The following is a 14,873-nucleotide window of genomic DNA, read 5'->3' on the forward strand; positions in this document are numbered from 1 at the left end:
CTTGACCCTGTTGGTGAACTGGAATCAAAACTGACGAATCTATAAGAGACTGAATTGCGGTCTGCAGAACTGCCTTTTTGTCTTCTGACACAGGCAGGCCTGTCTTGAAAAACCGCATTGGTGGTAGACAATCAAACTCTATTTTGTAACCTTTTAACACTAAATTGCGGATCCACCCATCTGTGGCTGTTTGAAACCACGCCAAGTGAAACGTTTGAAGATGTGCTCCCACAACTGAAGATCCGAGATGGACTGGAAGCCCGTCATGCCACTGGCTTGTCAGCGGACTTTGTATCCTGACGACGGTTAGTGGTTTGTTGGAAACCACGTCCTCTACCATGTCTAGACTGTATGGTTGCTCCTCTAGCACGGCTTCGAAAGTACTGAGGTCCTGCATATTTCCGTTTAGGAACTGGTGCGGGCAATGACAGGAAAACAGATTTTCCCCTAGTAGCCTGAGAAATCTACTTGTCCAATTCAGGACCAAACAACATCTCACCAGCGTAAGGCAACGCTTCTATTCCTCGTTTTGACTCTGCCTCCGCCTACCAGGAACACAGCCAAAGTGCCCGTCGGGTCGCAACTAGTGAAGCTGAAAGTCGAGAACTAACCTGGCCGACATCCATAGAAGCTGCACCTAAATACTCAGTGGATTCACCAATTTGATCAGCAAAAAGGATAAGCTGATCCAAGAGAAGATCTTGCAGGCCCAACTTGAGCTGTGTTGAACATGCAGCTACAGCCTTGTTAACCCAACTCCAACTAAAGCAGGCCGAAGCAACACCCCTACTGCTGTATACATTGACTTTAGCATAGCTTCCAGCTTCCGCTCTGATGGGTCTTTAAGCGTGGTAGCAGCTGGGACTGGAATGGTTAACTTCTTAGAAAGTTTTGACACCGAAGAATCCACCACCGGTGGAGTTTCTCATTTCGGAGTCATAGACTCTGGGAACGGGTAGTTAGACAGAAACAGTCAAGGCATAGAAAACTGTTTATCCGGCTTCTTCCATGCTTCCGTTAACTGCTTATTAATAGAATCTGAATAAGGAAAACACACAGGTGCTCTGTTTTTTTGCAAATAAAACCTCATCATTTGAAAGAGGTTCCCCAGTCTCAGTAAAATTAAAAACCTGACGTACTGCCCTGATGAGATTATCAATGGCCGGGCTATCAGTAACCTCACTATCTGACTCCTGGCCCAACTCACCTTCCTCATGTTCCTCCTGAGATAACAGGCCTGGCATGGAATCGTCAGAATGCAACACAGCTGAACACCGGTAGGTTATGAGACCACCAATGACTACTTTTAGGATTTGCACTAGACCTGGACTGCTATAAACCTTGCAAAGTCCTTGACATCTCCTGGGCCCACTCCGGCAGCTCAGACGGTATCAACCGAGCCTCAGATCTAGCCGTCTCACGCTCCTTATGCGCAGTAGCCAACTCTGAATGTAAGCCAGTCATCACACCTGCCATCATCGCAGAAGGCGGATCAGGGTAAATGTTCGTATTTGTGCCCGTATGTGCAAGACACACTGTACAAGTGGTAGTTCCATCAGGTAACACACTCTCACAGACCTTGCAGCTATGCTGCTTTTTTGATTTTGCATTAGCTTTAGTCATTATGTACCCTGACAGACAAGTAGACAAAGACAGACAAGTCCCACGACTCAGTAAAAATGTAACTAAAGTGTGTATAAGCCCGAAGTGCAGTGCACGTGGGACACACTAAAAACTGTTAAATATATGCTGTACTGAATTCCTACTAACACCCCTGCTCCTCCAGTGGCTGAGTGTTGTAGTACCGGCACCAAACTTCCAGCAAGAAGAACCAGGAAGTAGTGTTAAAATGGCGTCCAGCCATGTGCTTTACCCTATACATAATGCCTATGTATAACAAAACAACATTGTCCTGTTAGATTAATCACAGTACAGATTAGTCCATATATATATACTTGTATATACATTGCATACATATAGAGTGTAACACAGGCCTGCCTGATAGCAAGGTATGCATGTGCTGCATTACAACACAGCTAAGATTCTGTGCGCCTATATAACCCGCGGCGCAGCTGCGGGCATTATCTCCCCCCCCCCCCCCCCCCCCCCCGCGATCTCTCCCCTGCAGCATCACAGCTCTTGCTGGTGGGCCGCGGCAGCAGTGAGAGCTGTCCGCGGTCTGAGTGAAGACAGAGCCGTAGCAGCTTAGAAGCTGCCCGCGGCAGGGAGCCTTTGGCGGGTAGCGGAAGCTAACCGCGGGACGGAGGAGGGGAGCGCGGCAGGGAGGCTGGGCAGTCCGTGGCTGGGCTGGGAAACACAGCAGGGTCATTTGTAATGCAAATAATAAAAAATAAAAAACAGTAAACTCCCCTTACATGGCAGGGCAGCAGTGTGAGCTGACCGCCCCATTTCCCCAGTAACACAAAGCAAGTGAGAGGCGGCAGTGTGAGCTGCCTGCCCGCTCACTACCTGACAGTAGTGGAGGCTATGACGGGGCTTCTCTCAGCAAGCTCTTTCCAGCTCCTTGATGCAGCCTGAGGCTGGAATCAGCTACTGCGGATTGTGGTCTATGACGGGGCTCCTCTCCTGAGCGCCGACAAGCCAATTGCTGCACTCAACAACTTCCACAACCCCGGACCCACGCTTCTTAGTAAGCTGGGAAGGGATTGAGTGTAAAAAGAAAAATCTTGTACCAAAAAAAAAGAAAAAAGTAAACTGTGGAGAATCCTCCACGTGTGCCTTCCCGGCTGAGGCATAGAAAAAACACTGGGGTACCTTGGGAGTATGGAGGGGATGGAGGGTTACTAATTTAAACATTTAAATGTGCCTATCCCTGCTAAAACCCTATCCATTTCCCAAGAGTACTCCAGTAACCCCTAGTGCAGGCATTCCCAACCACGGTCCTCAAGGCACACCAACAGTGCAGGTTTTAGTGATATCCAGGCTTCAGCACAGATGGTTAAATCAAAATAACTGAGGTGCTAATTAAGTCACCTGTGTCCAAGCCTGGATATCACTAAAACCAGGACTGTTAGTGTGCCTTGAGGACCGCGGTTGGGAAACACTGCCCTAGTGGATGAAAAAGAAAGTACATCAGTGCATATTACGGCTACATTTTAGTATTGGTGTGTTATTTTAGAAAGATGCTCTAACACTAATATGTATTAGCAAGCCCTTATCTAATCCCAAACAAATCAAGCGGATTTACTTTTATTTATTATTACTGCAGGGCGGCAGATGAGTTTTTATTTAGTGTCCTGGTAAGAATCGTCATCTCCATCTATTCCTCTGGTGTGCAGTTGCTATACATCAAGGAACAACTAGGCTGGAGGCAAAGTCACAGAACATTACCAGCCTCAGGTCTTTGTTGGTGTTGACCTGGACATGTGCAATAATAAATTTACAGCCAGCACAAGACAGCCCTCCTGGGATTGTTTTACAAAGAAAAAGGAGGCCAAGCCCCACAAACCTTCTACCTTCCTCTTTGGGATTATATAAAGATGTGAACTACCCTATTTAACTAGGTCATCGCCCTAGGGCTAATACTCAAAACATAACCTGTCGGGGCATATAAGGTCCTTTGCTCTGAATTTCGAGCCTACTAAGAGGCTTATTGGGACTACTAAACTAACAGAAATTGCAGAATTGCCGGCATTATTTAAAAATAGTAGGATGATCTTTGTACCATACAGAATTGGATTGTGTAGAACAATCCTTATTTATTTGATTAGAAACTTCAGATAACGTTACAGAACTGATATTCTATATCTACAAGTCAAGCCAGGCTCACAACAACCCCCTCATCTGCAGAACATCGAAGGTTGTAGAGGACAGCTTGTGATTGCAGAACCCAATAGAGGAACGCCGTTCCTGCATGCTTACCCCTTACTGGCCTCTATGGGCACAGACACAATTTATGTTGGATGTGACAATGCGAAAAGCTCCAGTGTCAGCAGCTCATTCGCTGGAAAGAAGAGCAGCTGACACTCTGGATCCACTTACAGGCCACCGTTTGTTTTCTCATCGGGAAAGCTGAAGTAGAGGAAGGTGCTGGCACCCAGGAGACCATGGTCATGAACACTCCCACCCTCCGATACCATCTGCCAGCTGCCATAGTCTGTAGAGACGGAAGATCCGGGCAGGGAATGGTCCGCTGATCTGAGGCGGAGAGAGAGAGAGTTTTGTTTTGTTTTAAAAGTAGAAGACACAAGAGCTTTTTCCCTTTCACGCCTCCTGTGGTGGCAATGGCTGCAGCTTATCACTGCCACAGTGAAGACAAGTGCAAGCAGCCATGAGCAGCAGAACCAGGACCCGGATATCTCTGGGAGATGGTCCGCGGTTCCCCGTATAGTGTGGTGTAATGCAAAAGCCAAGGAGCATGCAGAAACCAGCACACCCAAAGCAGGAGGACTCAAGTGATTAACAGGGTTTCCTAATTAAAAGGCATCCAGCGCAGCAGCCACAAGCAAGAGAGAGAAAACCATAAGATACCCAGACGCTCATAGGACAGTTAAAAGGAAAAAAAGTTGCGTTTGGAAAAGATAAAGGAATAAAGTACAAATATGCTACATCGCTCTGGCTCCAGAGAATCATTCTGCCCTGCAGAAACGGAAGTACGCAGGAGGCCACTGATGCGATGCCCATCAGCCAACAAAGTTTAAAAAAAAATGTGCATGCGTTTGGGCTTATTCATGGATAAGGTGTGTAATATGCAGAATATTATGTAACACTATGGTGAAATCTATAGACTCCTGCTCTTTATTTTATTTGCAAGCAAAAAATACGCACACACACTTGAATGTTTTGTTTTTGTTCCATGGCCCCTGGGGGAAGGTTATAAAAATGACCATTTCAGTGCCAGGTAGCCCATAAATGTAATGCTGGCTATCCACTCAGAGGTGGGCGACCGGCAACCCTCAAAAAGATCACGTGGTCCTCTGGCCAGGAGGATTCCCCTTTGTGATCTATAACTAGTAAGGTGAGGGTATGGAGCACAGTCACATAGTCTATATAACAGGACAATTGGTAACTGGCTGGCGATGTCACCGACTGGGCGCAGTGCAGTCATAGTTTACATAGCAGGTTATACTGTAATGAGATGTGATGTCACGGAGTGGGCGCAGTCTCACAGTTTATGTACCAGATTAGTCTAGTATTAGAATGATGTCATGAATGAGTGAGTGCAGTCACACAGAATATGCAGCAGGTTAGTCTGTGATTAAGGGGGTTAATTCAGGTTTGTTAGCAAACCATAAACGAACACTAATGGGCAAAACCATGTTGCACTGCAGGGGAGGCAGATATAACATGTGCAGAGAGAGTTAGATTTGGGTGTGTTATATTGTTTCTGTGCAGGGTAAATACTGGCTGCTTTATTTTTACACTGCAATTTAGATTTAAGTTTGAACACACCACACACAAATCTAACTCTCTCTGCACATGTTACATCTGCGCCCCTGCAGTGCACATGGTTTTGCCCAGTTTCTTGCTTTTCTGGTTTGCAAACAAACCTGAATAAGGTCCTAGTTGTGATGTTATGAAATGCTTTTGCAAAAATGCACGTCAGCTACACACAAAGGGGAAAGTAAGATGCAATATATTTTAAGCAGTAAAATTACATGTAAGTAGCGAATAAATAACTGGTGCCACATTAGCAACATTTTATAATTACAAATGAAATAAAATCATTACCACACTAGAAAAATTATATATCAATTGCAATATAAAGCAATGAACCGTGTTAATAAAAAAAATAAAAATAAAAAATATAATAATAAAATATATATATATATATACATATATATATATATATATATATATATATATATATATATATATATACACATATATATATATATATATATATATATACACATATATATATATATATATATACACACACACATACATATAATAGTTAGAATTACAGGCTAAAATAACTTTATTAGAAAAACCATATGAAAAAAACATATGTACACTGGAGTTGGGGTTAGGATGCCGTCTGCGGTATCCGTTCACATGGTCGACCATGTTATGGTCGACAGTCATTAGGTCGACCACTATTGGTCGACATTGACATGGTCGACATGGACACATGGTCGACACATTAAAATGGTCGACACATGAAAGGTCGACACATGAAAAGGTCGACATGAGTTTTTTTTTTTACTTTTTTTTCTTTTGGGGAACTTTTCCATACTTTACGATCCACATGGACTACGATTGGAAAGGTAAAGTGTGCCGAGCGAAGCGGTAGCGGAGCGAAGGCACCATGCCTGAAGCCGGCGAGAGGACGCGGTGCACTAATTGGGGTTCCCAGTCGCTTTACGCAAAACACAACACCAAAAAAAGTTTAAAAAATCATGTCGACCTTTTCATATGGCGACCATTTTCATGTGTCGACCATGTGTCCATGTCGACCATGTCAATGTCGACCAATAGTGGTCGACCTAATGACTGTCGACCATAACATGGTCGACCATTCATACCGGAACCGCCGTCTGCTGGGATCCCAGCGGTCAGCATACCGAACCGATGCCGGGATCCCGGCCGCTAGAATGCCGGCAGGCGGGCTCAGTGGCTCGCTGCGCTCGCCACCAGTTCTATTCCCACTCTATGGGTGTCGTGGACACCCACGAGTGGGAACAGCCCGTTAGCCGGGATTCCGGCTGGCGGCATTGTCAGTGGCCAGGGTTCCGGCGTCTGTATCCTGACTGCCGGCAACATAACTACATCTCGTACACAATATATTCATATCTAAACATACAAATCAATCATTACGAAAACAATACTTGTTTATCTAGATTACACACCTTGTTATATAGATTACACACTGTATTAAATTGCTATTTATGGAAACGGACTAAAAATCTAAATTCTACCATGGGTTTCGGAATCAGAGTCTAAATTGTCTAATTTCTATTTCAATTTGTAGCAGCAATTAGTTAAAATTGCAAGGGAACTACCTCTGGCGGGAAGAGAAACAGATTACAAGATTGGATACACTCGCGATCTGAAGAGGAGAATCTTAGCTGGGATAGCCTGTTGTACTGTATTAGTAACAGGATGGATAATAAAGGAGGTGTTATTATTGTGAGGGATAAACGATGATACAATCAGGAGCTGTGCAGCTAACTGGAAGAAAGCGCAGAATGATCCGACCACCTTTACAGTTATACTGGATTCTTATTTCATTGAGCACCCATAGATTATTTTCTTTTCTTATATATCTTTCCACACCTGTTTTATATGTAACCCAAGTTACGTAAGGAACTAAACTCTCCTGCATAACATACCATAGTTTCTACACCTCATATGGGGGGTTATTCAGAGTTGTCAGCAAACCAAAAAAGTAAGCAATTCGGCTAAACCATGTTGCACTGCAGGTAGGGCAGATGTAACATGTGCAGAGAGATTTAGAGTTGACCAATTTATATTGTTTCTGTGCAAGGTAAATACTGGCTGCATAATTTCTACACTGCAATTTAGATTTCAGTTTGAACACACCCCACCCAAATCTAACTCTCTCTGCACATGTTACATCTGCCCCCCCTGCAGTGCAACATGGTTTTGACCAATTGCTAACTTTTTTGGTTTGATAGCAACTGTGAATAACCCCCTATATCCTACCTTCAAGCAGCGATATAAAATATTTCCAAGTGAACACCACTAGATTTGTCATATTAACAATAAATTGGATGAACCATAGAGCTATCCACTTGCTTTATGCCGCAATACCACCTGATGGATTACAAGAGTAAGAAAAGTATTTGGACATGGTAACATGGGCTCAGGGAGAGTGGTGGGACCCAGTGAGAACCAGGCAACATGGGCTCAGGGAGGGTGGAGGGACCCAGCGGGAACATGGACACCAGCTGCTGAGGAGGACCAATGTGCATAGTACTTTTTTGAAAGGGAGTGGCCACTCACTCTCAATATCACCTGTGCGCCATCCAGTCCAGGGCCGTTTCTTGGGGCAGGCGAGCTGTGCAACCCTAGTAACCCGCTCGGGGGGGTGGAGTTTCACGGAATGACGCGGTGCAACCCCGTCACTCCGCAAAACTCCCCCCCCCCCGATCGGAGTACAGAGGGGGATCCAAGTTAGGAAGAGGGAAAGGCCGGCGCGAGGAGCGACTGGTGAGGCGGGCCGAAGAGCGCTAATCGCCTCTGTAAGTATTCTCTCTCTCTCTCAATGTGTAAAATGGGGACACCTGCCGTAATGTGTGAAATGGGGACTCTTGCCTGCCGTAGTGTGGGGATTTAATGTATCAAGGGCATTGCGGTGTGTGCCATAATATGGTGCAGGGGGCATTACTGTGTGGGGCTTAATATGGTAGAATTTTTTTTTCCTGTGGTCGTCGTGATCTGTTGGAGCAGGGTCAAAAACTGGATTGTGAGGTAGTCTTTTCAGACGAGGCCACACCCATTTAGATGAGGCCATGCCCCCTTGCCGGGTGCGAGCGCAAGTTTTCTTTTTATCTAGGTGTGTGTGTGTGTGTGTGTGGGGGGGGCACATTTTTTATGTCTTGGGGGGGGCGCATTTTTAAATCTCGCACTGGGAGCCAAATTGGCTAGAAACAGCCCTGGCTCCATCGATGTCTCAGCACCCATTACAGCTAATTTCTCATTTACAAATGTGTCCTGTTACATCTTTGCTCCATGCGTTACAAGTTGCGTTACACATAACAAGTGCGTGCCGTGTGTCTCGGTAGCACAGTGTCTTCTTTTTGCATTTTTCCCCCGCATCTTAGACGCACAGTAACATAATAGGACGCACAATCAGCTTCTGCTGATTAAAATGATATGCAGCATGCCTATATTCTGTGTGTGACCGACTGTATTTGCATACAAAATGCTACGCTACAGTGTTTTCATGGTAAACACTGTAACGTGGCATTTCGGATGCAGATACAGCCGCAGTCACACACAGAATATACTGTAGGCATGCCACATATTTTCGCGGAAAAAAAAAAAAAGCCGCTTGCAGCTTCCGCGTACCACCATGGCATGGCGCGACTTCAAGGGCTGTTTAGCGTAACTGCAGCAAGGATTTAAAAGGACACATCTGTAAGTAACATCAAAGAACAATGTTTCATTGAACAACTTAAACTACAAATATAATTCATGTTGGAAGATTGTTACTCACAAGGCACGCCCTCTGTACTTATAATGGAAAATATTGATCATTTTGTAAATCTCACCTTGGTACAGATTTTTTATTTTTTTTAAATCTTTAGATTTCATGGGCTAAAAGTGTAGAAGAATATTTTGGTCCATCAATTAAGTAAGATACTTCAATGAGTGGTAAGAGAGTAACCTTTCTAGATGTCTTTGTAACGAAGAGTCATAGCAAATTATCCACCAACGTGTATATAACCCGCAGAGTGTTTCTCTAGAACAGATCGCTTCCAACCTGAATCACTAACTCACAACCTTTGTAAAAGGTCACTAAGCATCTACGTAGGATAATGGATAAAGAGATTTAATTTAAAGCTGAAGCCAATATCTTACAAATTAAATAGATGTTACAATCACTCACACTTAGAAAATAATGATTTGAACAAATAAAAAAACATATGGATCAATCGTATTTACTAAAGAGGAGGTAGAGAGAAGTCACTCTATTGTTTGTCATGTACACATCTCAATCCAATTACACAGGAACAAAAGGTATCGTTTTATCATGTAGTAAATTTCACATGTGATCGTTAAAGGTCATCATCTGCTTAAGTATCTCTTGTGATCTAGACCAGGGGTAAGATACCACCTGCTGTGGAACTAGACATCCCAGCATGCCCCGCCACATTTTTAGTAAGTGCTGGAGGGCGTAAGTTACCTACTCTTGGTCTAGAAAATTAAAACTGACCTGAAAGAACATATATGTTGCAGTAGATATGTAACAAACCGTGTGATAAATGTATCAGCAAATTAGCACTGTTCCCAAAGGTCTGAAGAGAAATCTAGATTTGCAGTAAATTATTCAAAATATCACTATAATCCTGTGTCTTAATACGGTTTGAAAATATATTCCATATATACAAGTGACAGTTTCAGTAAGATTTAGAACATTAGATACTAATATGCATAAAAAAGGTTGCATATATTAATTTATGAATAATTAAATGTGAATATACATACACAACTCTAATTATTTATAGCAGGTGGTGGGTGCAAGTGGGAGGAACAATCACAAGTTACAACCAAGAGAATCCCCCCTCCCCTCCCCCCTCTGCACCCATTTCACAAAACACACTGCAGGAATTGCACTGCGGTTTGTTTCAAGGCATCACAGAGTGAGCACAGTACTTTCTGAGTCTATCTAGCAGGTTCCTCTGATTAGATTGCGGTGTCAGAGCGAGCACAGTACTTTCTGGGTCTATCTAGCAGGCTAGTCTGTGATTAGATGGCGGTGCCAGAGCGAGCACAGTGCTTTCCCAGTCTATCTAGCAGGTTAGTCTGTGATAAGATGGCGGTGCCAGAGCGAGCACAGTGCTTTCTGGGTCTATCTAGCAGGCTAGTCTGTTATTAGATGGCGGTGCCAGAGCGAGCACAGTGCTTTCCCAGTCTATCTAGTCGGTTACTGATTAGATTGCGGTGTCAGAGCGAGCACAGTACTTTCTGGGTCTATCTAGCAGGCTAGTCTGTGATTAGATGGCGGTGCCAGAGCGAGCACAGTGCTTTCCCAGTCTATCTAGCAGGTTAGTCTGTGATAAGATGGCGGTGCCAGAGCGAGCACAGTGCTTTCTGGGTCTATCTAGCAGGCTAGTCTGTGATTAGATGGCGGTGCCAGAGCGAGCACAGTGCTTTCCCAGTCTATCTAGCAGGTTAGTCTGTGATAAGATGGCGGTGCCAGAGCGAGCACAGTGCTTTCTGGGTCTATCTAGCAGGTTAGTCTGTGATTAGATGGCGGTGCCAGAGCGAGCACAGTGCTTTCCCAGTCTATCTAGCAGGTTAGTCTGTGATTAGATGGCGGTGCCAGAGCGAGCACAGTGCTTTCCCAGTCTATCTAGTCGGTTACTGATTAGATTGCGGAGTCAGATCGAGCACAGTACTTTCTGGGTCTATCTAGCAGGTTAGTCTGTGATTAGATGGCGGTGCCAGAGCAAGCACTGTACTTTCCCAGTCTATCTAGTCGGTTACTGATTAGATGGCGGAGTCAGATCGAGCACAGTACTTTCTGGGTCTATCTAGCAGGTTAGTCTGTGATTAGATGGCGGTGCCAGAGCAAGCACTGTACTTTCCCAGTCTATCTAGTCCGTTCCTCAGATTAGATGGCGGTGACAGAGCGAGCACAATACTTTCCCAGTCTATCTAGCAGGTTAGTCTGTTATTAGATGGCGTTGCCAGAGCGAGCACAGTGCTTTCCCAGTCTATCTAGTCCGTTCCTCAGATTAGATGGCGGGGACAGAGCGAGCACAATACTTTCCCAGTCTATCTAGCAGGTTAGTCTGTTATTAGATGGCGTTGCCAGAGCGAGCACAGTGCTTTCCCAGTCTATCTAGCAGGTTAATCTGTGATTAGATGGCAGTGCCAGAGCGAGCACAATACTTTCCCAGTCTATCTAGCAGGTTAGTCTGTGATTAGATGGCAGTGCCAGAGCGAGCACAGTACTTTCCCAGTCTATCTAGCAGGTTAATCTGTGATTAGATGGCAGTGCCAGAGCGAGCACAATACTTTCCCAGTCTATCTAGCAGGTTAGTCTGTGATTAGATGGCAGTGCCAGAGCGAGCACAGTGCTTTCCCATTCTGCCTACTCTAGTCGGTTACTCTTATTAGATGACAGTTCCAGAGCGAGCACAGTACTTTCCCAGACCCAGTCTATCTAGCAGGTTAGTCTGTGATTAGATGGTGGTGACAGAGCAAGCACTGTACTTTCCCAGTCTATCTAGTCCATTCCTCTGATTAGATGGCAGTGCCAGAGCGAGCACAGTGCTTTCCCAGTCTATCTAGCAGGTTAGTCTGTGATAAGATGGTGGTGCCAGAGCGAGCACAGTACTTTCTGGGTCTATCTAGCAGGCTAGTCTGTGATTAGATGGCGGTGCCAGAGCGAGCACAGTGCTTTCCCAGTCTATCTAGTCGGTTACTGATTAGATTGCGGAGTCAGATCGAGCACAGTACTTTCTGGGTCTATCTAGCAGGTTAGTCTGTGATTAGATGGCGGTGCCAGAGCGAGCACAGTGCTTTCCCAGTCTATCTAGCAGGTTCGTCTGTGATAAGATGGCGGTGCCAGAGCGAGCACAGTGCTTTCCCAGTCTATCTAGCAGGTTAGTCTGTGATAAGATGGCGGTGCCAGAGCGAGCACAGTACTTTCTGGGTCTATCTAGCAGGCTAGTCTGTGATTAGATGGCGGTGCCAGAGCGAGCACAGTGCTTTCCCAGTCTATCTAGTCGGTTACTGATTAGATTGCGGAGTCAGATCGAGCACAGTACTTTCTGGGTCTATCTAGCAGGTTAGTCTGTGATTAGATGGCGGTGCCAGAGCAAGCACTGTACTTTCCCAGTCTATCTAGTCCGTTCCTCAGATTAGATGGCGGTGACAGAGCGAGCACAGTACTTTCCCAGTCTATCTAGCAGGTTAGTCTGTGATTAGATGGCAGTGCCAGAGCGAGCACAGTACTTTCCCAGTCTATCTAGTCCATTCCTCTGATTAGATGGCGGGGACAGAGCGAGCACAGTACTTTCCCAGTCTATCTAGCAGGTTAGTCTGTGATTAGATGGCAGTGCCAGAGCGAGCACAGTACTTTCCCAGTCTATCTAGCAGGTTAATCTGTGATTAGATGGCAGTGCCAGAGCGAGCACAGTACTTTCCCAGTCTATCTAGCAGGTTAGTCTGTGATTAGATGGCAGTGCCAGAGCGAGCACAGTGCTTTCCCAGTCTATCTAGCAGGTTAGTCTGTGATTAGATGGCAGTGCCAGAGCGAGCACAGTGCTTTCCCAGTCTATCTAGCAGGTTAGTCTGTGATTAGATGGCGGTGCCAGAGCGAGCACAGTGCTTTCCCAGTCTATCTAGCAGGTTAGTCTGTGATTAGTTGGTAGTGCCAGAGCGAGCAGAGTGCTTTCCCAGTCTATCTAGCAGGTTAGTCTGTGATTAGATGGTGGTGCCAGAGCAAGCACTGTACTTTCCCAGTCTATCTAGTCTGTGGTTAAATGGCAGTGCCAGAGTGAGCACAGTGCTTTCCCAGTCTATGTAACAGGTTAGTTTGTGACTGGATGGCAGTGCCACAGTGCTTTCCCAGACTATGACTGGGTGGTGAGGGGCTTCTCACCCATTTCACAATATAAAGTTTCCAGTCTAGTATTTGAACACTTCATGTAGATTTTATGATCTCTGTATTATCGAACTTCTCCACAAAAGGTAATGAGCAGCCTTTGTTCCCTATCACTGGCCAATCTGTTAATGGTGATCTATAGATCTAAATGGTCACACTTCTTCTATGACTCTTTAGTAGTTTGTCTACGAGATTTAACCAACTAGATACATGAACTCACATACTTGTTGATTAGTGGAAGACCGAAATGATGAAGTAGCACCAGAAATGCACAAAAATCTACTGTACCTTCTCCCAACATGCGTTAGGTCTTAAAATATATAAAATCAGTGTAAGCAAAATCATTACAGACTAATTCTTTTAAAATTACACCAAATGCTGTTCCGAATACTTGCCGCAGGGAATGCTGTACCCCACTATTGGTGGCTGAATAGATCCCTATCCCATCCTTCACACACACCGTGCAAAATAACGGTGCAAAGTTAATGGTCAGTTGCTAAAAGGATAAATGTGGAGATTCACATCGCACTAAGGGGGTATCCAATTAGCCACGATTAGCCACGATAATGCGATCTGCATTCACGGCTAAAGTTATTGCACCTATCTCCTGAAAAACAGCTTATCGCAGACTGTGCGCTCCCATTTTACGCACCTGTCCCATTCTAAAATGGCGATAATGGGATTTGCGTGATAATTCTAGCTAGATAAGTATAGTATAGAGATAAGTATAGGAGAAAATGGTCAAATCTGCCTGTACACACTCCCTGCCCCCACCCAAAAAACAAACAAACTAATATAGGAAAACGTTACAGAAGTCTATTAATGGCCATAATAAAATTATCTGGTGTAATTAAATAGGGTCAAATGGCTGTTCTATGCATTTCTTCTTTTAAATGTGAAAAAATGTTTCTGCAAAATAAGTGTTCTCATTACATTTGGGGTACATAAAAATGGATATAAGAATATATTTGGGTCATTTTAGGAGAATTAAAAAAAAAAAAAGTGAAAACGGACCCATTACTCCTACCTGCAAGTCTAAAAACACTTGTCCCATTTAAAAAGCACCCCAATATACCTGTCCCATACCTTGTACCCAAATTTCCATTGCTTTGTATTTTTTTGACCCCAAAAATGACATGTCATTATTGGCCAATTAAAATTAATCAAATTAGTCATTCAGGGTGGTTTCCCAGGGGTTTTGAACCAAATCCCCACATTTTTACCATAAAAAAAATAAGAATTTACTCACCGGTAATTCTATTTCTCGTAGTCCGTAGTGGATGCTGGGAACTCCGTAAGGACCATGGGGAATAGCGGGCTCCGAAGGAGGCTGGGCACTCTAGAAAGATTTATGACTACCTGGTGTGCACTGGCTCCTCCCACTATGACCCTCCTCCAAGCCTCAGTTAGGACACTGTGCCCGGACGAGCAGACATAATAAGGAAGGATTTAGAATCCCGGGTAAGACTCTTACCAGCCACACCAATCACACCGTACAACTCGTGATACTATATCCAGTTTGACAGTATGAAAACAACTGAGCCTCTCAACAGATGGCTCAACAATAACCCTTTAGTTAACAATAACTATTTACAAGTATTGCAGA

General features: G+C 44.6%; 1 protein-coding gene across 4 annotated transcripts in view; it reads right to left on the reverse strand.

The window, feature by feature from the left end:
* The window catches only part of MTMR14 (myotubularin related protein 14), a 175,678-nt gene that overhangs the window by 12,008 nt on the left and 148,797 nt on the right, over nt 1-14,873 (reverse strand). For 2 of the 4 annotated variants that reach the window (XM_063940996.1, XM_063940997.1), the window contains exon 18: nt 4,003-4,158. The exons of the other annotated variants lie outside the window; for them this stretch is intronic. In XM_063940996.1, the coding sequence (XP_063797066.1) occupies nt 4,003-4,158 (156 nt within the window). The remainder of the gene's footprint in view (nt 1-4,002; nt 4,159-14,873) is intronic. 4 annotated transcript variants of the gene reach the window in all.

This window comes from Pseudophryne corroboree, chromosome 9, assembly GCF_028390025.1.
Source record: "Pseudophryne corroboree isolate aPseCor3 chromosome 9, aPseCor3.hap2, whole genome shotgun sequence".
NCBI classification, from domain to species: domain Eukaryota; kingdom Metazoa; phylum Chordata; class Amphibia; order Anura; family Myobatrachidae; genus Pseudophryne; species Pseudophryne corroboree.